At 43.3% G+C, this 26,672-nt stretch overlaps 1 protein-coding gene across 10 annotated transcripts in view; it reads right to left on the bottom strand.

Moving 5' to 3' along the window:
* Window positions 1-1,663: 1,663 nt before the first annotated feature.
* Window positions 1,664-26,672, bottom strand: part of rapgef6 (Rap guanine nucleotide exchange factor (GEF) 6) — a 155,635-nt gene continuing 130,626 nt past the window's right edge. For 6 of the 10 annotated variants that reach the window (XM_026181209.1, XM_026181203.1, XM_026181210.1 and 3 more), the window contains 16 exons: window positions 24,965-25,122; window positions 22,565-22,579; window positions 19,185-19,425; window positions 16,152-16,319; window positions 15,579-15,794; window positions 13,270-13,481; window positions 12,670-12,793; window positions 11,708-11,731; window positions 10,242-10,462; window positions 9,151-9,324; window positions 8,683-8,829; window positions 8,376-8,492; window positions 6,550-6,814; window positions 3,532-4,061; window positions 2,277-2,633; window positions 1,664-2,154 (listed from right to left, as the gene is read on the bottom strand). In XM_026181209.1, coding sequence (XP_026036994.1) covers window positions 2,132-2,154; window positions 2,277-2,633; window positions 3,532-4,061; window positions 6,550-6,814; window positions 8,376-8,492; window positions 8,683-8,829; window positions 9,151-9,324; window positions 10,242-10,462; window positions 11,708-11,731; window positions 12,670-12,793; window positions 13,270-13,481; window positions 15,579-15,794; window positions 16,152-16,319; window positions 19,185-19,425; window positions 22,565-22,579; window positions 24,965-25,122 — 2,992 coding nt within the window. In that variant the 3' untranslated portion in view covers window positions 1,664-2,131. The remainder of the gene's footprint in view (window positions 2,155-2,276; window positions 2,634-3,531; window positions 4,062-6,549; window positions 6,815-8,375; window positions 8,493-8,682; window positions 8,830-9,150; window positions 9,325-10,241; window positions 10,463-11,707; window positions 11,732-12,669; window positions 12,794-13,269; window positions 13,482-15,578; window positions 15,795-16,151; window positions 16,320-19,184; window positions 19,426-22,564; window positions 22,580-24,964; window positions 25,123-26,672) is intronic. The other 4 variants (XM_026181204.1, XM_026181206.1, XM_026181208.1 and 1 more) reach the window with 3 other exon arrangements.

Genomic DNA, 26,672 nt, shown 5'->3' with positions numbered 1-26,672 from the left:
AAACAAAACAAAAAAAAAAACAGAGGGGAGAAAATAAAAATTCCTTAAAAGACTCCTGCCCGGCTGAAAAAGAAGAAAAAACAGGGCAATCACCACCTTGTGTTATTTCTCATAACAAAATATTCAAAAATAGCCTTTATACACGACTCTTCTGTCATCATAACATTAATTTATGGCAAAGAAACAACAAAAAATATATATGTATACTTTCGTATGTATATGCCGTGTGTGTGTGTGTGTGTTTATGTATATTAGCATCAATCATTTCAAGTCTTTGTGTGGCAAAACAAAAGAAGCGTCACAGAGCGTGCGACAAACAGCAGAAGGAGAAGAGCATCTAATTCCAGTTACACCCCTGCCGAACTGCGGAGGAAAAAAATCAAAGCACAAATGGAAGAAAACCAAAACATTTTTCGTTTGCATGTACAAATTTGCTTCTTGTTTTCAATACAAATAGACAATTTTCAAGCACATCCTCTTTAAATAGTCTACAAAACACACTATGGACACAGAATGAAGGTGCGAGCTACGCCTTAAAATATTCGCCGACTTGTTTGCGACACTCGCGCTTTTAAATAGGAAGAAAACAAAAGAACAAAAAAACAAAAACAAAGATGAGAGACAAGAGGTACACTGTGAGCACATAATCCAAATTTATGCTGCATCTGCATATTCCTGCTGCATTATTAACACATTTACAAGGTCGGCCGAACCTGGAGTGTTTGCACTAACACTCAGCTTGTAATTCAATAGACAACTAGTCTAATAAACACTGTAAACAAAATGTGTAAGCACTGGTGTAAACACTGTCTTTATGCACACCAGCGTGATTTTGGTGTGTGTGCATATATATATATATATATATATATATGCATGCAAATCGTGTGGCCACACAGTGCTAATTTATCATTTTATTATAGCTGCTGCAATTAAATAACAACACATTTTTATTATTCTACGGTAAGCAGCAAGTCATTTGTTCTTCAGCTCATTAGAATCAAGTTATGATACAGTTTTTATAGAACATCCAGGAGGCAGCATGCCGCTAAAGTACCTCGCGACAGACTAAACAAGCAGTAAGAGAAGCGGCTGGCGGTGGGGAGTGCAACACGCAGCCACGGGGAACTGCCTGAGATCTGCAGTTTGTCTTTTTTCCCCTGTAAAGCTCAGCAAACTACAATAAGCGCTAAACATGAACAGACGTGCCTTCCGTTGTTCCGCGGGTTTGATTTCTCATTTGTCACCACCTAAGGAGGGAGCGTGGGAAAGAAAAAGGCAACGGGCTCCTGAGGGGCTTTTCTGACCTCTGATGCAGTCGAAGTTTAAGTACTGCAACTGTTCTGTGTATTTTTATTGGGGGTTTTTTTGTGCATTTGCTTTGTTCATGTGGAATCTGGTGTCACATGCGTAAATTAATATCATCAGTGCCAAAGCTTGTCTCTTTGTTTCACATTCATCTCCATTGGAGCGGACGACAATCTTGCAAACGTCAAAATAAAATGAGCAGAGCCACAAAAAAAGAGAAAACATGTTCATGTTTGTCCACGACGCTGCTGACTACTTTCCGTCCCTTTTTGTCCTCACCATCCTCGCATAAAAGCTCAGAGATGCAACTTAAAGAAGAAAAATGAACACTTTTACAAAAAAAATAATCTAAACCACTGTACAAGATTTTAATTTAAAGAAAAAAATCAACAACAACACAAAAAGTGAACTTGAAGCGCAAAATGGAGGTACACGGTCCGTCTCTGAGGAGGCTGACTTCGTCGCACGACACGTCTCTATTGTCACTCTTTCCTTCTTTTATTTTGTTGGGTTTTTTTAAGTCCATCTACGGCGGCGTGATCCCATCACAGCGCCTTTCTGCTTTGTACAGAGTTTTTAAAAAGTATCCAAAGTCTCTGTTTTCTTCTTTTGATTTCTGAAACGAGTTTAAAAAGAGGTGCTTGTGAGTCCCGGGAGTTGGACAGGGGTCACCTGAGTGACTGGCCAGGTTCACGAGTGGTCTGCGGTGACGTCACAAGGGGCCTTGGGAGGGGCTTGGACGATGTGCTCTGACAGTTGACGGCAACCAGCTGACTGGCTTAGTCCAAAGCCGGATCAACACGACTTGGTCCGTCGGTTTGTGCCGTTACACCGCTGAGACTTGCTCATCTGGAAAAGAGAAGATAAATATATATACCTCATGTTCACATTGTAGCCTAAAATCTCTCTATCACATGATGTCTTTGCAATTCTTTTCTACAGAAAAGAATCAATTCTGATTAGTTTCCTACCATCCTCACTGTCAGCCAGATCCTGTGGCGGGTGGCAGATGCTTGGCGGTCTGGAGTGGCCCGGCGTGGACCCGGCTGTCCGTGCGTCTTGGTGTTGAAGGTGAAGGTTACCCGCCAGCCTGCGTGCCTCAGCCAGACTGCCGGCAGCTCCGGGGCTCTGCAGGAGTTTGCTCCTCTGCAACGCCACGCTGTAGTCCGGAGGTTTGAGGTGAGGAGGCCTGGGGACGTGCCCTCCTGGCCCACCTATTACTCCGTCTGCGAGGCCGAGGTCCCCCAGGGCCAGGCCCTGGTAGCCTGGAGGGGTGGGAGGGGGAGCTCGGTAACGCTCATCCTTGGCAGGGGAGGTGACACAATACACTGGATGCAGGTGGAGATCAAAAAGAAAAAGGGTGGGGATGGACCGAAGAAAAGAGGGGGGGGACGAGGGATGAGGAGTGAGAGGAGGAGGCGAAAAGGTCGCCGGGGAGAGGGGGGGAGGGTGTGCAGAGGGTAAAAACAAAAGAAAAAATAATAATGGGAAAATTAAATCAATGCGATGTCACCAACACAACAGGCAGCTACACATGCACCACAGTGTGTCAAAAATGAAAAGGAAAACACAACAGATGAGATGGATGGCTGCAGAATACAGACAGAACTGGAACTGCAACTGAGAACTGACTTCAGCACTGATTAGTTTGTCGGTTATTCCCAGATCAATCGATTAATCGCTTGGTTCTTATAACAGTGAAAATGCCCATCGTGATGATCTGATATTTATTGTGAGCCAAGAAAAGAAATAGCAAATTCTCACATTTGAGGTGATGCAGGCGACAGTGGCCGACTAGAACGATTAATCGATTGTCACAGTTGCTGTCAATTAAAATCCACACCAACGACTCAAAATCTGTCCTAAAAATTGCTTAAAAAAGACGTTTTGCTATCCTTATGATAGTAAATGGCTATCGTGTTAGCACAGCAGGAGATCCAAAAAGAGGAATTGACTCTGGAGAGGATAGAAAGCTAACAGTGATAAGAATGAGCTCGGACTCATTCTTATCAAAGTGCAGCAAATTCAAGCTGTTTACTGGAGCTTAAATCAAAATATGGTTTGGCACCAAGACAGATTTGGGGGAAAAAAAATCAAAGTCTATAACCTCACAAGCAAATCTAGGATGGCAGAGCGTATTTTCTTCTTTTTCTCAACTTTTTCTCCTGACCACTGCTACTCTGTGCTGTGTTTACAGGGAATCAAACTCGCAAGCTGTTCCCTCACCTATCAGGCCCTTCTCTGTGCTTGATGTCACCGTTTTGTAGGCAGGGTCTGTGCTTTGCCCTCCTTCCTCTTTGGCTGGTGAGGAGGGGTGCTCCGAGGTGTTTCGCCGCTTTATCGTCCCGTAATTCCCCTCGTAGGTGTCCGAGAGCGAGCCGGACGACGCCCAGCTCTGCCGGCACTGATTGGACAGGTCTGAACTCGAGTCTCTGGAGTGCTGCCTGGCACCGCCGTCGCTCGCCCACACGGGCCCGGCAGCCTCGGCCTCCGCTATCGGCCGGGTCATCTGCGTGTGCTTGAAGTGGGACAGAGCAAGCGGGTGGCCGTGGATGCCGTGGTCCCAGGGCCGGCAGGAGGAGGTGGGGAGGCTCTGGAAGGAGTCGTGGGAGTTGGAGGAGCAGGACGTCCAGCTGCCGCGCCCGCTGTCGGCCACCGAGTCCAGAGAGGTGTGGTCGTGGGTCAGCTCCTCTGTCGAGATGGAAGAAGTGAAGGTGGAGGCTCGCGTCGGGTATCCCCGAGCTGACGAGGAACCGCTGTAGATGAACGAGAGTAATACACAGATGAAAATCAGCACAAATACCAGCTCTGATTGATGTTTCGTGACCCTGTGAATAACAGTACCTATCCACCTCCTATTACCAGTTCAAATACTCTTATTTTACATAATAAAATACATTTATATAAATGTGTAACTTGGCATACTTGTAATTTCAAACCGCATTTGCAGAACGCCTGCGTGGCAATCACGACTACAGTGTAGAAAAACCGGCCTGTGTAAAAATAGTCAATAAAATATAGTCTGTTGCGCAGGACTGTTGAGTGGTGGTAAAGGTGGAGGTAAGTCATACCGAAATGAAGCGACAAGAAAGCGAGAGGGAAGAAGGGAGGGGCGACAGGAGAGGACAAAGGAGGTTCATCAACCATAAAACACCGCTGAAGGGCACCTCGGTCAGAAGATCACCAGCACGAAAGACAAATGGACAAAGGATGAAGTTCAAGGTTACACAGATCACAAACCGCACTCTTTGTTTTTATAATGATGTCGGTAAAATCAGCTTTGATTCTGCACACGTAAAAATCACAAAGAATATGACAACGTTTCCCTGCAGCCTGGCTCAAAGCGAAACATAAACTTTTCCTCTTCACCTACTTTGTTTGTTTTCATTCACTGACACTGTTTTACTGGACAAAACAAGCCACTCAATGAAACCGAGCCATATTTCATAAAACAGGTGCGTGTTATACGACGAGGCTGCCGAGGTAATATATTACCAGAGCGGGGACACGGGTTATTGAGTCTCCTCTTTATGAGACACAATGGCCTGATCATGGAGGAATAATAAACAAACAGCAGACAATAAAAAAAAAGCCGTGTTGTTAACTCGGCCAGATTAAAAAGCCGCCCGCGTAGAAACCGATACGCTGTTAATAGAGAAGAGGAGGAGAGAGGAGGTCAGTAAATGTGGGATGCTAATAAAAACCCGCTGTGTTTTAGAGCTTCCTGTTTAATGAGGGAAGGACGTTATTGGAATCCAGCTTGCTGAAAAGGTGGCAGCAGACAGCGTGTGTCTGTGCGTGTGTGTCGAACGGCGAGGTTTCTGACACGTGCCTTATAAAAATATTTGCTTGCATTTTGGTCGCCTGGTGCAAAATGTTCCTGTTCAAAAAGCTGGCTCCAAAAGCGAGTCAGCTTGGGCGTAGACTCCCATGTTAACTCTTTCCTCATAAAGATGACATTTAGCGACCGCCCCTGTACCTTCAATGGTGAGTTTTGACGCCTCTGCATAGCTCAATCAATATGGTTTGACAACCATTTCTGGGTTTTCCAAGAGTAGCTGAAGAGGCAGAGACCACTCTCACTAACGTCTGATTCAAGCCCGGTCATTTTGTTCATTTAATAAGTCCTGAAATGTGACAGAAACCTCTCAGTTCAGAACTTAAGAGCTTCAGGTGTTGCTCCTTGTAGGCTTTCAAGGGGTAAAGAGTACAAGTTCTCAGCACTGAACAGGAATAAACATACTCACAGCCTCATCTCTATAGCTACTGTTCTCACTAATGTCGAGCGCATGCTTTTTAAATTATATTTAACCCATTTAAATGTTATTAAGGCCATAAGTTTTATCTATTGCACATTGGCTGTTTGAGTACCAGGTGGTGTGTGCAAGACTCCTCAGCTTCACATCAGCTAATTGGAGTCACTGAACTGGACCTCTTAACCATGTTCGCGGTGTTGATGCTTTTTAAGGTAATTATCTGGCAAATGAGATGGCGTGCTGAGTGGTTATTTGTACTAACAGCTTTGGTGAGTTACTTTGTGTCTGTGCAAAACACCCAAACAATCTACAGATGCATCCAGCTAATGAAGCTGGCCAGAATTAGGTCTTGTGCCCAGATACTACAACCGAGACAGCAATAGCCATAATGCTAACTCCAAGGCTTCAAAATGTGAACAACGTGCAAGTCACACAGGCGTCGAGACCCGTCTGTAATTCCAGGCAACACACAGTTTGATAGGAAAAATATGTTTTCAACACTGTTTGGTGAGTGGTTATAAATACCTGCAAACTACTTGCGTTGAGTTGTGGTTTGGGAATCACCTCACGCAAGTTTCACTACTGCTCAGCAAGTAGTTTGCAGACAAGTTGCCATCTTGTCTAGCAACCTGCTAGCCACCAAAGCAGTGACAAGGAAGTTTTTTGGTGCACCGTATAGCTCCTTGCAACCAATTTGACCTATCCATTACCAGCAGCCTCCAGCAACTACTTGGAGAATATACATGTTTCCCTAGCAACCAGAGATTGCCAGGGGGGTTGCTCACGGGTCTCTAGGCCTGTGTTACTTAGGCCTTATCAAACATCCAGTCAGTATACGATAGGAATCATAATCAGTCCTTGTATTATGCAAAGTGCAAAACAACAAAACTATCTTGTCAGTCTATCCTATCAAAATAAAAGCACTTCTTAAATGTAATCTAAAGAATTAATCAGACAGATTAGACAAACTAAACTGAAGCCAAATTACCTTGTGCTGGGCTGGCTGTAATCAGCATTTACGTGGGAATGCATTCCTGCTGCGCTCTCAGGAACCGCGGTAGCTATTGCAGGAGACGTTGTAGTAGCAATAGTGGCAGTAGTAGTCATACAGGTCCTGTTGCTGCTATTACATCGGTCATCAGGCCCAGGAGCAGGCACAGAGTCGACCGAACAGATACTGGAGCGGGAGGAGATCTCGCTGTGACTCGAGTCCGACAGGTTGTCAGCTTTACCGGGCGGTAGGAGGGCATAACCTGGACAGAGGAGCGTTTCAGATATTTACATTTTGGAGGTTAAGCTAAATTTTTATTAAAACTGAACAGAGACTTTTAAACAAAAGCTGAGTGCAGTGGTACAAATACAGATCATTTTACTGGGTTGCAATGACGATTACTGCAGCCAAAGTACGGCAGTGTTAATGTGCACTGTACACAAATGATGCTCTCTTTAGTGAGTGACTGCATCCTGAGGAAGACAAAGAGACGACTGTGAAGAGACGACTTTAAATTTCGGTGACGCCGAAATCACAAACACTATCAGAAAGCGTGAGGCTGTTGTTTGTGTTATTTGTAGACTGAGACTATGAATTGTGTAGAAATGACTGTGAAACACACACTTGTGGGAGGGGGTGGGTTCATAGTTTAAACTTTATATCACAAAAAACAAATAAACTGACTGTCGGGAAACTAAATGAACATTACAATTAAAATGCTGCACGCCACAGAAGAAATCCATATACCAAAAACAGAGCCTACAACTTGTCAACCAAAAACGAAGAATAAATTTAATCATTTTAAAATTCAAATTCGGGAACGAAGAATGTTTCACAGCGACAAACATGACTGTCGGCTGCTCGGTGACATCCAAACAGCTTTAACGCAATAATTCATAGCTTTAACCCATGAATAAAAAATGTCGGGAGAGTTGCGAGAACACACTGAAATGCTTTTTCCATCTGCTGTTACAGCCTCAGATGTACTCTTTCCTATCTGTGTCGCATCGTCTTCTTCAAGTATTCACAGCGAAAACTCTCAGGCGTCACATCTCTGTGACTCACGGTGGATCTGAAGCTCTCAAGCAACACTTGTACTTTAAAAAGAAAATGCTTTTTTTTTAATATGATGGACTCTTAATAAATGCAAATCATCAACAACAACAAAAGTCTCTCTCAAATACCACTGTGTCCCTTCTCTTTACTGTTTTTGCTATAACTGTCTCAACGTGATGTCTGTTAGAGGGTCTTTCTCCTGGAGTCTCTGTCCCTGCACAGCCAGAGGAAGGGGTTAGGGCTGACTGATCTCCTGGCTCTCTGCTCTGTCTGCCCTCGTGTCTCATCCTGAGGTGAGGAGGACATATGCTCTGCTGTTTCCTCCCTACTGTTCAGGTGTGGGCTGACTGCTGCTGGCCTCTCCCTGGACTGACTCCTTTTCCTCAGTATCCTGAATGGTGACATTAGCCTCCTCCTTATGGGGGACTCTGGGGGTGTGTGTCTCATTAAAGGAGACTGGGAAAATGGAGTTGGAAAACTGTATGGAGAGTCACTTTGGACCGCAGGATGATCTCCATCAATCCTTTTCCTTTTTGGGGCTGGACTCCCTCCTCTTACCCTCAGTGACGTTAGCCCTGCATCTGCCTGTGCACCCTGGCTGCTCTGCTGCCTGGATCTCCCTTTCCTTTGCTCTGATGAGTGGAACAAGCCTCTCTGAACTGCCTCTGTCTCTTCCAGCATCTTCTCCTCTTTTTCTCTCTCCCTCCAACTCTCTTGGCTACTCTGCTTGGTCATCAATAGGATCCTCTTTTGGAGGAGAGTCCCACCTATGCCGTAGCTGCGCAGACTGACGGTGGCCTTTGAGCTAGCTTCGCTGGTCAGCGACGATGAAGATCCCGACAAGTTCATCTGGCTGGAGTTCTGGGACTTTGCCACACCTCCCACTATTTAAAAAAAGGCAACGATAGAAGAGATGAAACCCAGAAAACACAAATTAAAAATTTATTATTCATGCATGTTAAGTCTAATCAAACCACACTAATATCTTAAATCAGTAAGATTATCTGAAGTGGATAAAAAGCAAACAGGGTAAAAAAAAAAAAAAGGAAGCAAGAAACGGTTTTGGTTGCAAACCTTTGCGCGGGGAGCCCTGAGGTGACACCGTGGGGCTCGAGTGAAGAGAGGAGATGGTGGAAACTGTGTCGTCACATGTTCTCTTTGTGCTCCACTCCTCTGACGAGTTCACTGGTGGTTTCTTAACCACCTGAGGTGAGTTGGAATCTGAAGAAGAGAGAAAATAAAAGGTCACGAAAGTCGCCAAACCAGGGATTTGGTTACACTTCATATAATACAGAACACAGAAATGTGACATTTCTTTCTGTCTTTGCTTTAAATAAATAAGACGACAACCCGACTGTTTTCTCAGAAACAAGTTTGAAATCATTTTGAATTTTGTGCACGACTGCAACTTTACAATAACCATAAAACTAGTCACTTATTAATCTTTGAAACACAAAAGTCTATTGAAAAGTAAAGTTCCTACATGATGATAAAAAGTTACATTACATGGCCTAATGAGAAATAAAACAGGCATGTACTCACTAAGTGAGGCTATGTCCTTGGCAGTGCTCTTCTTTCGTAGAGGGTTCAGTGGGACCTGGACCTGTAGGACTTGTGACACCCTGTTTTGTGTTTTTCCGGAGGGCAGAGTTGACCGCAGCGAGACTGGAGACATATCTGACTTAGTGGATCGCCTCTCATTCAAATTCTTAGACACTAAAATCACAAGAAAGTGACAAAAAATAATGTCATAAACAGGCAAAACTGCATCCAACATGAAGCCAGTGTAATAAAGCAATAATGATGTTTAGATCGACATCTGATGTGGGCTTTTTATTTGAACCTTTAGTTACCTATACCAAGAAAAGTACCAAAATCGATGATACTAACCAATAATCCTGCTATTTTTGACAACATTACCAAAATCCACTAGATGGCAGTGCAGGACATCTATTTTTATTTATTTATTTTTTATATTATTGAACAGGACAGTGGTGGAGAGTAAACAGTAAAGTAGGGAGAAAGTGAGAGGCAGGGAGATACAGGAAACTGTCCAGGGCGAAACCTGCTGCCTTTCAGCGTGTAGGTCGCCGGCTTGACCAATGAGCTGAAAAGGCCATAAAAGGCTGAAAGTGCCATTCGCTTGAATAAACTCAAATCCCATCGAACAAGTCTGTCTTAAACTTCACCGAGCCTCATAAAACATGTATTAATCTTCTCCACACTAGTCACATCTCCCTGTATGGCTTTTCCTTGTTGAGCCAGCTATGTGGGTCCACAGTGGATAGCTGTGGGTAAACTGTGGGGGTGTGTGTACAGAGCAAAGCCACAGTTATCTAGTGCAGGGATGCGAGGTTGACCCACAGGCGGGGCCAGCGAGAGTTTCCTGTGGGTAAGAGCTATTGGTTGCCCACAGAGTTCCCTTTTGGGACCCCAAAGCACAAAACTGCTGTGGGCCCCGCGTGGGTACACTCACTTGGGCCTCCATGGGAAAAGTGTACGTTTGCCCTGCCCACGCAGCCCCTGTGAATCTGCATGGGCATGCTTGCTGGGATAATAGCACGCTAAATACTTTTTCTAATTAAATCAAAAAACCCAAATAGCGAATCCCTCTTAGTTTCTGATTTACTTACAAGTGTTGTAAGACGGCTCGCACTGCAGGGACATGATCTGGTGTTTCTCCTCATCCGTCTCCACTGTGAGGTTAGAGAGGTACTGCTTCACCTTTCTGGCCATCTGAGCGTCTTCGTACAGCTTCTTAGCATTGAGGAGCGAGCTTCGGCGTACTCTCTTCTTGTGCGCTCCGCCTTGCACGTCTAGCATATTGGAATTGGTGCTGCCCTGACTCAAAGACCTAAAAGATGATAGCAGAGAGGCAGGAAGAGGAAGGAAGAAAAGGTAGAGTAATAATAAAGACAGTGAGAGGAAGAAGAGATGGAAGAAGTGTGTTAAATTGAACAGAAGTAACAGAAAAGGTGGAGGAGGACGGAGCCGCAAAGAACAGAAAGAAGGAAAGGAAGATAAATGTGTAAGAGAAGAAAAAGGGCATGGAGGAAAAAAATGCAACACAGTCAATTTAATCACCAATAAAACACGAAGGTCTTCCGTCTTATCAAATACAGCTTTTACTACAAAATCTGTACATCTGCCTCCGTTTTGGAGCATAGCATTTTAAAAAAAGGACCATGCAACTGGGAGGGAGGCAGCACTCCCTGGTGTGCCATGCTATCACAGTACAGAACAGCAGAACATTTTGTCAGATGGAGGCAAAAAGGGTTAAGAAACAAACAACGCACAATATTCGATACTGGGAATATTATGCCATGATGCAGATATGAACAAACGCCAAACCTGAGTCAAATAGTATCACTAAAATACACATTGGTGCGTTTAACGTTGCCTTTTTTTTGCAGCGAGGTGGAGTTCGTTCTACAGGATTGTGAGCTGAGGTAGGTGATAAACTGATCCACCCTTAAGTGCTATTTTGTTGCGTTTCCAATCGTACTACAAGAGCAACATCAGCAGACGGAGTTTGTAGTTGCTATGGAAGCGTAGCAGTTTTTTCCAGTTCATTTCAGCCGTTGTGCATTGTTATGGAAATGTTACTGAACAAACTTCACCTGCTGATGAAGACAATCAGATATAAATGAATACTGCAGGACAGGAACTTAATGGAACAATGAGGTCTAATTACTCTCCTGCTGTTTCCAGGCAAGAAGCTTTGCATTATAACTATCTACTTATATTCCACTTAAACTTGAATCTGCAGTTGAATAGCAGCAATTCATCATTTAGCCAATTTTCACTGGTAGCTGCGAATGTGTTAAGAAACGCTCTGCACCATTTCAAGCTACTATATGACTCAACATACACTCTCGTCAGTAGGGTAGACAATTAATGGGTCAATAAGGGACTTTAGTGTGGTTCGTGTGATGCAAACAGAAGGGTTAATCATGAACAAGCACAGGCAGACACATGAACGCTCATATAAAGCATGGCGAGACATGCAGAGTTTATGATGACAGGGATGCAGGGAGGATTCAAACTTTTGCCGGGCCAGACCGAAACAGGATGAATCTGGTACGCAGGACAAACTTACCCTAAACTCTTCCACCTCTTCTTCCTGCAAGCAAGAGGCGTGAAGATTGAAGCGTGACTCAAAGACAAGTTCAGGGGTCAGGGGAGAGGAGGAGACAAGACTATGTAGAGGTCATGCCGCAAAACACAAACAAACAAACAGGAAATGACCGGAGATGGGAGGACACCAAACAGTGGACATCTCCCCATGTCAACCTGAAGAGTGTGTGTTATGACTTCGTATATGATGCATTTGGCACATTGTGTTGTGTTTTGTTTTTTTTAAATATGTGACTTGTGTATAGAACTGAAGTTTGCTCTATATTTTGGGTTTGCAGTATGAAGGGAGTGTCTGCAGGGGGCAGTCATGCACCGTAGCAGTGACAGACTGTGATTAAACACACACACACACACACACACAAACCGAGTGATAATAACTACACAATGCGGCTGGCATCAATTCTACCTTCATTTCCATTCAGTCCATTCATTGTGTGCTTACATTCCAGCAGAGGAATGCAATGCAAACACAGAGAGCCATGAACTGAACAGGAAGTGAACGGGAATTGATTGAACCAGACCTTCAGTGCGAGCCTGATCCTGTTGGGTGAAGGATCAAGGTTGGCTGGTGGAAGTATGGTGGTGCGGTTCCCTTTTTGCCAACATTGTAGCCTTCGGTGGGAAAGTCTTTTTACACGCTTCTGCTTCAGTTTTGAAGAAATATGAGGGAAGTTGTGGATTCACAATAACAAGCAGTTTAGCTTGTTATTGTGCACTAGGATGCTTTTTTGCAAATACAAAATTCAATCATATGCTCCCCCGATGAGGACGTTGTCTAAGTAAGAAATTCTACAATATAATGTATAATGCCATATGCAAATACATATAAATCTGCACAAACAGCCTTGTCATTTCATCACTTGTCATTTTGCTCCTAAAACCGGTTTAAATGGTTAATCATGCTGCAGTGTCAAACCAACCGACCTTTGCCTAAACATGAGGGCAGGGTCCATGTTGGCTGAGGTCATCCGCACCACATGTCTGATCTCCTTCGCGATCATCCTCAGCTTCTCAAAGTTCACAAGGCCATCAACACTTGAGTCATTGCCTGAGACGACAAACAGAAGTAGAAAGTGAGAAGTCGCCCGTCAGCAGTGTGGTGGAAGGAAATGATTGACATTATGGACATTTGTAGAAACTGATATGCAACACTTTTTCCATATCACATTTTAAAAGTAAAACCTGAAATTCCCTCTATATATATTTTTTGCTATCATTAGCCACACTGCTTAATTTGAGGACACAATGAGGGCAACTTTTCATTTTACACAAACACTTTTAAGAAGGAGCCTTTGAGTAGAAGTCGGGCCAGCTTTTAGGTGAAAAAAAAAAAACGAAAGAAGAGGAAGCCTATAGCAGAAGTAAACCTCGTCAGTGAGTGTGACATGACCTTTGGCACAACACAGAGGAAGCTGGGAGATTAAATTAAACTTCAAGAAACGGAAACAGTCTTGTAGCGTATTTAAGAAACACAAGAGGGAGGATGCAAGTAGATCATCTGAGAAGGCACACAAAGTCTTCTACCTTCATGTAAGAAGGTGAGGTCCTTCTTGACCACTGGGAACAGCGGGATGATGGGCGGCTGCATGCTCTGGCTGCTCAGCACGTTTCGGTACTTGGCCATGTTCCTGGATGGGTCGAAGAGATCTTGCAGGTCCCCAAAGAGCTTCTCGTACTTACTGGGCAATTTTTCCCAGGAACTCCGCAGTCGAGCCACCGGTGCCAGGTTCAGTCCGCTGCGCGAGAGAGGAAAGAGGTGCAAAGAGGGCGGGGGGAAGAGAGGGATCGAGGCAGAGATAAATAGGTTACGGCAGACAGAAGAGGGTGGGGGAGAGGTAAAAACGAGGAATAGATGAAACAAGGGTAGAGAAGAAAAGGAAAGGAGGTTAGGTTTAATGTGAATGTTTCATGCTGTACAGTTCCTACTCTTTGAGCTAACTAACTTCAGTGAGTGGGGTCATCTTTTCCCACAGCTGAAAACCCCATGAGGTGATGTCAGCTCTGAACAGACAGCTAATAACAATGAATGACACAGCATTTCTTTTCTTCTCTCCTCTTACATTGATTTCTTCATGCAGCGGGCACAGTTTTCTTTGTCATACTAGATCATGTGACTCAAACACTACACTACTGGACAGATGGCTTGGCTTTATCCATATTTCACAATCCTGCATGTCTAACACCTTCCCCTTTTTTGCTATTTGCACAGGGCAGCAGCCGCCACCACCGCGCCCCTGTCAGCAGGCAGGTTGTGCATCCGTATGTGTGCAGACGCCCTGCTGTGAGCAGGAATGTAAAGGGGCGAGAAGGTCAGGCACTTGGGCTTTAAAGCGCCTTTTACAGCGGCAAACAGAGCGTCTCCATACGGCTGAGCTCTTTTAACACGAGTCCAGATCAGGGAGTGGACACGGGTGCTGCTCGTCACACTGAGCAGGCAGCGTACTGCTGTATAAGAAGGGTGCTAACATTTATTCTTAGCACAGGAACACAGAGCAAAAAAACGTATTTAGTTCAAGTCATCAAATTTATGCGGCATCTACATCAGTACTGAGCTCAGTGCAACTTCTTCCTGCACTTATATTTAAATTTATGCCACATTAACAATGCAGGCAGTTCCTCTTATTATTTATCACGTTGTTTACTGTTTCACACTGCAGTGTGCTTGTTTGAAAGTTTCAAAGCTAAAAAAGGACTTGGACTATAAAACCAACATGGAGTGAGAATTTGGAGTGGTCAGGTGTTATTTCACCTGCTGGTTCGGACACAGTGTGACAGTGAAGACACCGTGATGCCCACTTTTTTTGCCTCCTTTCTTATCTTAGTAAAGGAAGCTATTTTCCGCTGCTCCCTTAATTGCAAGGAGTTGCCACATCATGTATCTCTGCATGTGTGATTTGGCAGATTTTTAAAAATAAATGCTTGATGTAACTCCCCAAAATGACTTGTCTTCTCTTGGGATTGAACAGGGGACGAGTAAAACCAGATTAAAATGAGCAGGAGCATTTTGGGAAATCTTGAAACAATGAATTGGTCTTAGAGTTGAAAATGCTTAAGCATCAAATGGTGTCATCTGCATGAAAATGAAACTCAGAAATTCGGAAAAAAATAGGGAGAAATCCAAAATGTTCCAGGAAACAAACGCTGCAGAATGTTAAACGGGCACATTTTTCAGCCATATGACACCAGATCCTCTGGGGCTGGGAGGAAATTAAATCTACAATAGTAAATGCTCTGGGGTGGCCACTGTGATTTTCTGATCATGGGGAAACAGACAGTCCTGTGCATCTTTAAGAGGGTAAACACATTATGTGGGACTGCATTTTCTTTGAATAAATGTCATTATTTTCATGGACCTTAGGCTTGTGTTTTAACCTGAAAGTTCTTATTAGATCTTAGTTAAAAACATTAAGGATAAATCCCACACAAACAAGCTTCTGTGCAGAAGCTAAGATGCTTAAACATGAAAATACTGCCGGATTTTAATTTACGTGCGTCCTTAAACTAAAATACACTGACGCTATGTTTAATACTCCATAAAAGCTCAGCTACAGCCAAACCACAAAGGCCACAGGGACTCAATCATTGTAGCAGACAATAAGCATAACTACTGCTGTGAGACTTGTTTTAAATGCTGTGCAGTTTCTGTGCGCTCTGGGAGAATCAGGGCTGATTACAGGAAGGAACAGAAGGGGAAGAGGGGAGGGGGTTGGACTGGTTCTCCTGACGATGTGGTGAATGGAGACCCACCATCAAAGCTCATCTGTCAGCAGAGATGGAGTAAATGCAGAATGAAGGACACAAACAGTCGAGGGGAGGTGCTACACTGAGCCAACCTGATAATAGCGAACATGGAGTTGAAGTTCTTGCACTCTCTGCAGTGAAGGGCGATCTTGATGAAGTGTTTGATGGTTTTCATCCTTTTCAGAGTGTTGGGCTCCTTCAAGATCTCTGTGGCCACCCAGAAGGTCTCCTGGTTTATCACCTCCTCAAATTGTTTCAGATTGCCACTTCCCACAGAGGAGTCTAGTTTAAACAAGTCATCCACGTACCTGAAACACGTGACAGAAGGGTTCAAAACTGGGTTAAAAGGCAGGATATTATCATCTCAACAAATGGTATGTCAAAAAACTGTTACTGTAACTAATATTCAATCATAAAAAATATGGATATCCTCTAGTAATATGCTTCAACCACCTATCCGGCACTTTCTGGGTTCATAATTCCATCAATTTTAACAAGATTTCCACACCAATGGCTGAAAGCCTCAGGCCACGAGAGAGCTTCCACCACGTTTCTAGACGAATGGCTTCTTGACAGCCACCCCTCCACTAAGACCATTTCTAATGAGGCAATATTCCATCCAGCAGTTGTTTTTTTGAACTGCTGCTAAATTAAAATCTACATACTCTGTGGACTCGATGTTCCTGAAGAGCTCAAAGTCTCTCATGGAGAGCTGGGCTGCAACCTCCATGGTGCTCAGCTGCAGAAGTGAGATTTGACTTTCTCTGAGGAGATCCTGGGCGTCCTCGTCTGAACACAACGTCTCCGTCTCCATGTTGTTCTTCAGGTAATACCTAAAGAAGAGGGAGCAGGTGGAAGATGGATAAGTCTAAGAATAACTTTGTTATTTTATTAAAATATTTCTTAATGTTCCCAGACTTCCGTAACGAATTCACCAGATTTCAAAAGCTGCGTTACACGTGAGAAACAAAAAAGAGGAGTTAAGTTTCAGCCTCTGAATCTAAAAACCTGGAGAGAAATTAACTGACGGTAATTATATTTAGTGCTAGAAATGCATGATGCAAAACACTTTATTGGTGACAGCTTACTTGGCATAGTATGCACTAGACTGCAGTTCCCTCAACTTTAATATAGGCAGACAAGTGGGTGGACAAGATCCATTTTTCCAGGCTGATAAAACTTTCTGGACCTGATAAATTAAATGTTCCTTTCAGTCTTATTTCATTTTTAAATGGGCAAATTTTCTCTCTGAGAGCAGAAATTAGTTTCAGGAAAAGGCAAAAAAATGCTCTGATGCTGATGCTGCTGACAGATTATGTACATATTTTACATCTAAAGGTAAAGAAGGGGAGAGAAAGAGTGAAAGCAGGGCTCTTGGCAAAGAGAGGTTAAAAAAATGACAGGTGCCTGAGTAAGAGCAAACAGGAGCCATTTCTCCTTAAGATTAGTCTCTAAATGTTTTCTGGGAGACTCTTTCACGCTAATGGAGCTGTAATGTGGTCATCTAGGAATGCTGAACCACAAATCAGAGCATTATAGGCCAAGAGAGGGCAACCCTCAGGGGTAAAGTGTTGGCATGGATGTACCTCTAAACCACGCTCAATTACTCTGTCAGACAAGCTCAGACAGGCTGTGAGATCAAGCTGAATTTATATTTAGGATAAAACATGAGACCTGTTTCACATTTAGAAGACAGAGAAAAACTCCCTCAACATATTTAGATTCAAGACATTTTAGGAATCTAATCATTTATGAGAATCTGCACACGCTGAAAACGCAGAGGAGGTGATAAGATAAAGCACTTGTGTAATGCCTCTGAAACAGAAGGAGGCATTAGAGGAGCAAAGACGACATCAAGCGAGAGAGGAGTCGGAACGAGCGCAGATGAAAGAAGAGAGAGGAAGAGGAACACGAAGGGAGAGGAGTAAAAGGAAGTCCAGATGAAAGGAGACGAGAAGGGACAAGAGGAGCGAAGGAGAGGACGCGGGACTAAATGATGTCAGAGGAGAGAAAGGGACAAGAAGATGGGAGGAAAGGAGTGAGGGGAAGGAGATGAGCAGGGTACTTAAGGGGAAGAGAGGAGAGGAGTCTAAATTAATGATGGACAAAGTGCTGCTTAATAGAACTGGGAGAGGGAACGTCACTGGAACCAAGCCATCGTAAACAGCTACGGGCAGTGTTTGGGTGTGCGATCTGTGCTTAAGCGCTCAAGATCCCCTCGACGCATCTATATGTATATTTTGGCAGCATGATTAAGGCTTTGTGTTGGCTTAGCCTGGACCCCCCCCCCCCTTCCCTTGGACCTGCTGTCAATCAGCAGCTGCAGAGAGGAAGAGACGGAGGAGGTGAGATATGGTGACAGAGGACCCGGGTGGAGATACTGCTCCAGATAGAAAGTACTGCAATGTGGACTGCCGATTGCCCTCTTACATATGTATACAGGTTGAAAAAAATACAGCCAAGCATTACAAGAATAGCAAGTACAGGGAAAAGATTTCCTCAAGAAACAGGAAAGCATAAGAGATTATATACACGCACACATATATTCAATTTCAGCTGTTTAACCAGCATAAAAGAGGTCTATACCTGCACAGCTACATGCCTATATCTTGCTATGTGTCTGTATGTGCGTGCGAGTGTGCGTATGAATAATTCCAGCCGCGGCATGCTGTCTGCAGAGGCCTCCGCCCCTGACAGAGGATGAAAAATTCATGCTAGGCTAGCTGGGAGGAGACCAATGAGGGACCACAGGAGACGAGTAGAGAAGAGGGAGAAAACTGTGGAGAAAGTCACTTCAGGGTAGACGTAACGGCTGCAGTCCAATAATCCTTCACGTCTTAATTTCATCTTAAAAGGGAAAATGACTAGCACAGAACTGTGATACAAAACAACAACAAATTGGGGGGGAAAAAACCTACACAGACACAAAAATATACTCGGTAAAAGAAAGAAGACGCAGCATCAACAAAATGATGTTGAAGCTTCTTCAAATAAGTGGAAAAGTTGCCATTTTCTCCAGAAAAAGGAAAAGCCTCGACTCTTTGGGTGTGTTGCATATCACTACTGTTGAAACTGTTGTTCAAGTCATCCACGCCAGGTCGTGTTAAGTGAATTAACTACATCACAAAAATACTACCCCGTATCTCCAAGAGCAGGACTGAGAAGTACTGCTTTAGTAGTACATTCAAGCTTTTCTCAGTGCTGATTTGGAAAACATGTGACACTCGATGGATTAAATCGCTGTACTTAGCAAGCCTAGAAATTATTTGAGAGGATAATAATTGGTGCAGCTGTAAAAAACAGTGAGAAATGTGTGAACATTCACAAACTGGAAACCAGAAATAATAAGAAAAAAAGAAAAGGGAGGAAAATCCCTCAGTTTCAGTATTCTGGGTTTTGAGTCCAATAACTACAGGCTGGATAATTCAAGATTTAAGTGGATATCCTTTTTGTTTTTGACAACAACAAACTTCCTGGACCTGCAAGTGTTGTTTCCAGCTTTATTCTGGGTTGTGTTTGTGTACTTCATGTTGCAGAGAGAGAAAAGCACTCAGCTGCTGAAGTTGCGTATAAGAAAATACCACTGATAACCATTATGTAAGATGGGATGGATCAAACGGGTCATAAAACACAAATGCAGACCGAGTATTAGATTTTTCCACAACAATCAACACCAGTGTAACAGTTGTGATTCTTACCTTCCATTAAGCTGAATTCGATCAGCCAGTTTAGAGAGCTGATCAGGCAGACGGCGCTGTTTTATGACTCCCTCTGGGCTAATTGATACCTCGCACAGGGAGTAGGTCTCGGGTGCCGCGACGAGTCCAAACTCATTGACAGTGTGCGCGACGACATCCTTGGCAGTAGTGTCCTTACTGATGATTATGTAGCAGCTCTGCTGGTCGGCCTTGAACACTCGAATTACCTGGTCTGGGATGTCTAAGAGTGGAAGAGAAAGGAAACAGACGAATTGTGTGATGTTTTGGAAAAAGTCGGCTTGGCCAGTAAAGACAGGAAATTACTTTGATTATTAACAAGTTTAAGTTGGAAAGACTCTGCAAGAAACTTCCAGAAGAGACCAACTCTTCTGCCTAAACACCTTGAGTGTAAAATCTGAATTCAATTGTATGTATCGCCCCAAATCACAACAACATTCGCCTCAAGGAGCATGAACATTACAATACAATGTTCTTCTATGAACAAGCACTTGACAACAGTGGGAAGGAAAAACTCCCTTTTAACAGGAAGAAGCCTCCAGCAGAACAAAACAGACAGGGACAACCATCTGCTGCAGCCTGTTGGTGGTGAGGGGAGGAAGACCGGATGAAAAACCCATTGTGGTGAAATCTAAAAGGGATAAGGGTTGATGTGACTGTGCTTTTAATGTTACAGTATGTCACAGGGCTCTCTGACAGCGCACGAAGGCAGATACTTTAGCACATAACACATTTATTCTGACTCTGTTCTTCAAAAACAAATAACATAAGAGTCACATGCTGTCTTTAAAACATGTAGACTACAGTCTATTTGAAACACAGCCTCAAATAACACTTAAAAAGTGAACAACAGACGGGAATAAAAAGAAGAGGACAAAGCATGTGGAAAAACATGCATGCAAGGGTAGCAGAAGACTTTCACTTCTTGGCAGATATATTGGGCTCAGGCAGCCCTGCATTGACCTTGGATATGCACATATTCATCTTGAATCATCTCTGAATTTATCTCTGTGATGTGCCCTGCTAGTAAGTTTGTTCTTAGCATCATATTGTCATATTTTCTGGGTTAAGTGTCTTCACCTTAGCACTCTATTTCCCACAGCATGACAGACCTCTGTAATATTAGATCACTGTTGTTGTAAAAGCATAAGACTGAAAATCCAGTAATTTATTATTTAAACCTAAATGGTTTATAGAAACATCTTACGTGAAGTAAAAGATGAAGCCACTTCCGTGCCTGTTATTTGTTGTTAAATAGTCCATTATAAAGGCTTTGAATGTTGGTGATTGCAACAGATTCCCGAGGCTGCACGCAGCTGCACGGGACTTACATGGCGTGCTGTGTGTGTTAAATAATGGAAATGTTCCCCCTGAGTGAAATCCTGCATTAAAGATCCCTGTGTTTGAGTAAGGAAGAGGGTACGGCCCATTAGCCACAGGCGGGTAAAGAGCTTTAAAAGAATGAATTATGAACGCTGCACAGTGACAACTGGGAAGAGAGTCCGACAACCAGATGAAGCTATCACACAGCTGCAACATGAACCTCAGCGTGTGCGGGTTCACGCAATCTTTTCGTTTTACCTTGCTGGAAACAGACGGGATCATGAGCGATGACTTTATGACTTTCTCATGCACACATACACAGACACACACCGGCTTCTTTTTGTTTATCAAGCAGGTACAGGGCAAAACACAAAGCCTGCCCTTATTTGCATGGATATCTGATCGGTCTGTGGCTGCGAGTGCGTGTGAATGGCGAAAGCTGTTATCTGTACACAAGTCAGTGTGCGTACTTTGGATTCAGAGCTCCAAATTCAACATAAAAAGTCGGTTCTCTGTATGCATCTGATGCAATGCTGTGGTCGCAGTCACGGTGGGTTTACGCTGAGGGATTCAGTTTCCACTTTTTAACTTTAATTTATGCGCAGCATTTTGATAAGCATAAGTCATTTTTCTTTTTTGTTTGTTTTGTCTTTAGTCACCACTTTTGTTTCTAAAAGCAACCAATTCTTTTCTATTTCCTGTCATTTCTACTTGCTGATTCGGCTGAACTGTACCTGCCACCGAGCGTTACTTGTGGACATCGAGTGCTTATTTATAGTCTATTCATGAATCATTGCCTAATTTGAAAACGGGTTCCAGATGTTTCCCTGCACTGTTTCACAGATTTTTAGCCAGCTTTTGTTGTTGTTATTTTCCATTGAACCGTATCGACATATTAATGTTTTGATGTTAGCACCCCTTCTTGACCTCTTTACTGACTGTGTGTTCATTAAGTGCAAACACATACATAAACACTTTTATACTCATTCAGATGATTGCTGACTTTTATGCTGAAGATGGAGCTATGTACGCTGACGCTCTGCTGGCAAAGACCGCATTAGAGAGTTTTAAAGTGCAGCTTTTCCTCCTCCCTCTGTGGTGCTGCAGCAGAAGAGAGCTTCTCTGTTTATGTGCAGCAGGGTGTTGAGAGAAGGCTGACTGGAGGCTAAATGCTTTGTGTCTCATTAGCTGTAATTTGTGATTAGAGTGTGGAAAGCCTTCAGATAAATTGCTGGCTATCATATCCAGGGGGCCTAATCGTGTTTAATCCTCTTGATGAGCTATGACCTGGACTGCCACACAGGAGGACAATAGTGCCCACCCGGCCGGACATCCAATCAATTACCATCTTTAATAAAGTATTGTTCATTTACATAAACAGCAAGAAGCCAAAGAGGCTTTCTACACAAGAAGGAAAGGCGTGGGATTTTGCAAACACAGCACTAACAAAGGCTGCACACTTCAAGCAAGTCTGCTCCTCCTCCTCCTCTTCAGCCTCCTTTCTACTGTTTGCCAAAGCTTTTCCAAGTCCCTCCATCATACAGTCGGAAGTCATAAATCACAAGATAGCAGGAGAAAATTTGCCAAGCTTGCTCAGGTTCCTGAGAGGAGAGCGGACTAGCTAAGGTCAAACACAACTGTTTCATGACAAATATCCTCCCAATCATACACCTCTTCTTTTTTGCTGTTCAACAATTTGACTATTTGGTTTTGGATTTAAACCAAGAGCTCTGTCAACTGGGGCCAGCATTTCTCATTAAGGCTGAATATCAGTATCCGTGTTTACAAACAGAAAAATCAATCTTACGAACATGCGTCCTTCACCCCAAAGGTAACTGCTTAAAAACAGACTGACGTGTCCTTCCTCAGACACTTGGAAGGTTTCACAACAACAAACCGAAAGAAGAAGAAGCAGCAACATGCAACAGGGTCCAGAGCCTGAAGAGCGCCATTCATGAACACAAAGACGCGTGTGCGTGTGTGTGTGTGTCTGTGTGGTGGGCTATCCAACAGTGGCAATGAAATATCCTTATACTTACAGTAGAGTCCCAAAGCTTGGCAAGCAGAGAGGAAAAAGAGAAAACACAAGTAATTACAAGCACAAGAGAGTGTGGGAGGAGCACAAAGAGACACAGCAGTTGGAAACATTATGACAGATGAAGAAGAAAAAAAGAAAAACGAAAAGGAGGGAAGACCAGCTGAGTTTCTAGTGTATCCTGAATCTGCTTATGGGAAACCAGAGAGGCAGAGTATGACTCAACATGTCGACACCAGAACATCTGTTTAAAATCACAGCAAGAGACGCGCGAGAGGAGAGAGAGACAGTAAAGGACTGAAGAAGCGGAGGGAAAAAAAGAAAAAGAGAGAGCGACAGTGGCAAAAAGACACAGAAGCGAGTGAGCATCTGTGGGTTTAGCTTCACGCAGAGTTGTACATCAGACACGCAGACACAATGCCACTTTGCGAAATGAGACAAGACATAAGCAGCAGCCTCCAGAGAAAACACTCGTACTCTACCTCTAAAGCAATTCCGGCTCTGCCTCTCTAACCGATTCAGCCTGTGATGGCTGAAGCAGGAATGTATGGGCAACATAAAGTGTGGCAAAAGTCACACAAATACCTGGTAAAAGCAGGGCTGTAGTTCATCTCCATTATGATTATTGCCTGCTTTTGTTCCCTAACTAAGCGTTGATTATTAAGCCTCTCAGATAAAACTGGGCGGTGACTTACAGGGCAAAGTGGCACAAAATGAATTTAAAATATCTTTGCTATTACAAAGAAACATTTCTAGTAATGAAATTCTATAAGTGCAACTTAAATGGTGCTATAAAATAAGCCAAGAAAAGTCTAAAACCATCAAAATGAAAACCAATCTGAAAGTTAATGAGACAAAACACATGAAAAAAAATTACAAATTTTCCTGAATATTGGCAGCCAGCACTTTCCATTAGACCTCCTGCCCAGTATGGACTTAGGGAAAGAAATATTAGTGCATAGGCAGGGCATTGTTGGGGGTATTACAAGCTCTGCAGAGCATCTGGAAAAGGAGGTTTTTATTTCTGCAAGCTGTTCTTCATTCTACGATTAGAGCTAATGGGAGGCCGCAGGACCGAAGGAAATTTGATCTAATGGCGGATGATTAATGTGGCACAGTTGTGTGTTTGTACTCTAGTATAACACAACCACATGTGATGTATAGGTCTGCAAACTACAGCGCGTGTGCACGTGCGTCTGTCCGAGTGTGTGCGGCTCACTGACAAATGGCTAGTGGAATAAATCAAGACCATATTCTGTCTCGGCCTCTTTCCGCTTTCCCCTTCGATCTTTCACCGGATGTACACATAAATAACACACAAATCCATGGGGAATGCTGCGTGTTAGTTTAAATAGTTATGGGCTCAGGAACTCGTCTGAGTCAAGCCGAGGTCAGGTCTTGTCAAACAGCCACATTTCTGCATGTACATTTCTGTGCAACTCAGGATGTGTGCGTTTGCTTTAAAACTCCTTTGTCAGCACAAGAAAGTGTTTTGAGGAGTTTGCCTGTTTCTCAAGGTGAACAAATAAGAGGAAAGGCTTAAAATGAACCCACCCCCAAAGTGCACTCGACAACACTACAGTCGGCAGATGGATGCTTAATGCGTTCAAGGGTGACAGGCTGTTTGCTCAGTACACAGCAAGTCCTTCAACTCCACAAGCGGCTTATACTGTTCAAAAAGGCCAGGGTCACAGGTCAAGCCTCCTCATACGAGCAGCCGTGAACTCCGGCCGAGACAACTGAAATTCTAAGTGGCGTCTCAGGCTGCAAATATATGACGATATTTTTCTTTTATGAGTTAAAGTTTTGTAGCAAGACGTTAACTTTTCTGTTTCATTTTAAGTGAACGGCCAGACATGTTTTTCCTCGAGATATACGCACATCATCAAATAAATTTAGTAGGACGGCACGCCCTCCCACAGCTTTAAATCAGAGACAATACAGAAAGCTTGTTGTGAAAGATGGCTCTTTTTTGTTTCTCTCCACATTATCGCCATCGCTACTTTCATTTAAGCTTTTATTGAGAAAGCTGAGAAAAGCAGAACTTTTACAACACAACAGAACTTTGATATAAACTGTAAATCAAAACAAAAAGTGAGTGAAACTGACTTGTCAGTAATAATCCAACGCTGGAAAGTAAAAGAAAAAGTTAGCCCCAGTGCCAAATTACGCACTCATTTGAGTATGTGGTGTCTTCATTACTGTATCATAGTGAGTTGCATAAAGCATTTAGAGGAACCGCTCACAGCTGGAGACTATTACAGCTAAATGTGAATGGTGGGAAAACGGTTTCATAAACACCCAGAAAATCCCAGGAAAAACATTTTGCTAAGGATTTTTTTTTTCAGATGAACAAGCAAACTTGTCTGTTAACTGTGATGGCCATTTACCGTGTTTTTCTTACCTGCAGGGATGGAGAAGTCCAGGACGCTGCTTGCTGGCTGTAGCAGGTCTGGGCTACTTGATGATAGGTTGCCAGGAATGGGCATGATGGCCACGCTGTGACGGCACTGCTTTGTACCCACAATGCTGTCATCTTGAGACTGAACTAAGCCGCCATCACTGGAGACAAAATTCAGGAGCGGTGCAGAGTGGGAGAAAAAGGTAGTGAAGGGAGGAGGAAATTAAGCAAAGGGGAGGAAAAGAGAGAAACATAAAATTAGACTTATTCCATTAAAGACAAAACTATAATTAAAATATGATGTTTTATGATGCTCAGCAGGCATAAAAAAATGTTATGAGTTGTAAGCATAGGTACTAGTGCATTCCCCATCATCTTCAGGATATATTAAAAAAAAAAAAAAATCACAACTCATAACACGGTGGAATAAAACAGAGATTTAATCAAAATGTTTACTCTTGCAAAATGAAAACACAAAACATCAATATCATTATACGTGTCTTTTAATATGCAGCAGTCACAACGCTGACATTCGTCCACGAGGAGATTTTATGAATGGCGAGAACTGATAAGGAGCATTCACGGAGAGCGAGAGACGCACAGCAAATGGTAAAACACGCACACGCACAGAGAGAACAATGACAGATAGCTGGCACAGATAGGAACATTTAGGAGGAGCACATTTGAAAGTCGTGGGGATTTTTTAGTCAATTATATAATTACCGTTACTTTGCATGTGTGTAGGTCGCTCTGCTTTTGCAGACAAGTGTTAGGATTTGGCTTCTTTAATCCCTCCTGTGTGTGTTGGGTTGCACAGATTGCAACCCTGCACTGAGTCTGAGAGACTTTACACTTTGCTCCTCAGCTACACTCTGGGATATGCGAGCTTTAACCTTTATATTAACAGCTTCATTCTGGCCTCTCTTGATTGGGAAGCATGTGATGTCTTCAGACACTAAAACAGAGGTCGGGTGTTCGGATTTAGCCTCCAAAAACCTACCTGAAATGAAAAATGTGTCATCTGAAGCTTTGAAAAAAACCTTTGTAGCTGTGGAAGCTTCGATTGAAAGCAGCAAATTTTAAAATGCCGCATGCTAAAAATAAGAAACAAAGCAGGGATTGAACATCCTGCAGATGACAAATGGATCTTTTTGACTTTGAGAAACTGTAGTGTCTGACAGCGAGAGTTCACCCCAGTCTGCCTGCATACTAATCGCAGCTTCCCTCTAGGTGTGAGTGTCTGTACAGCATTTAGGGAACACGGTGCAGTAATGCAGGGCTTCCACTAACACAGCTGCACGCTGCTGTAGCAAAGCCTCTGTAATCTTTGGATCACCCAGCTGACAGGCACTGCACCGACACGACGGAACAAAAGAGTCGAGACGGGGAGATGGAAAGACGGCACAGGTGGACGAAGAACAAGCAAGAAAAGGACAAAAAGATTTAGGAGGCGGACAACAGTGACATTGAGACAGGCAGTGATAGGATTGGGTTTAAAAGACTAGACTAAGACTTTGGTGGCACTTTAGTTTAGTTATGACAAGCATGGGTTGCTGTTGATCACAATTACAAGCACCAATGTACAGAAATTGAAATTATTTTTGGCCGGAGATGGTGATTACAAAGTTTTCAAGAAGTTAATTAGTTTATAGCACAAATACTCATCTGCTGTATTTAGATGGCAGCTGTTCTGACTGTTAAATGGACCAAA

This window comes from Astatotilapia calliptera, chromosome 10, assembly GCF_900246225.1.
Source record: "Astatotilapia calliptera chromosome 10, fAstCal1.2, whole genome shotgun sequence".
NCBI lineage: Eukaryota > Metazoa > Chordata > Actinopteri > Cichliformes > Cichlidae > Astatotilapia > Astatotilapia calliptera.
The sequence above is the reverse complement of the archived record's forward strand: the minus strand, read 5'-3'. Positions and strand labels throughout refer to the sequence as shown.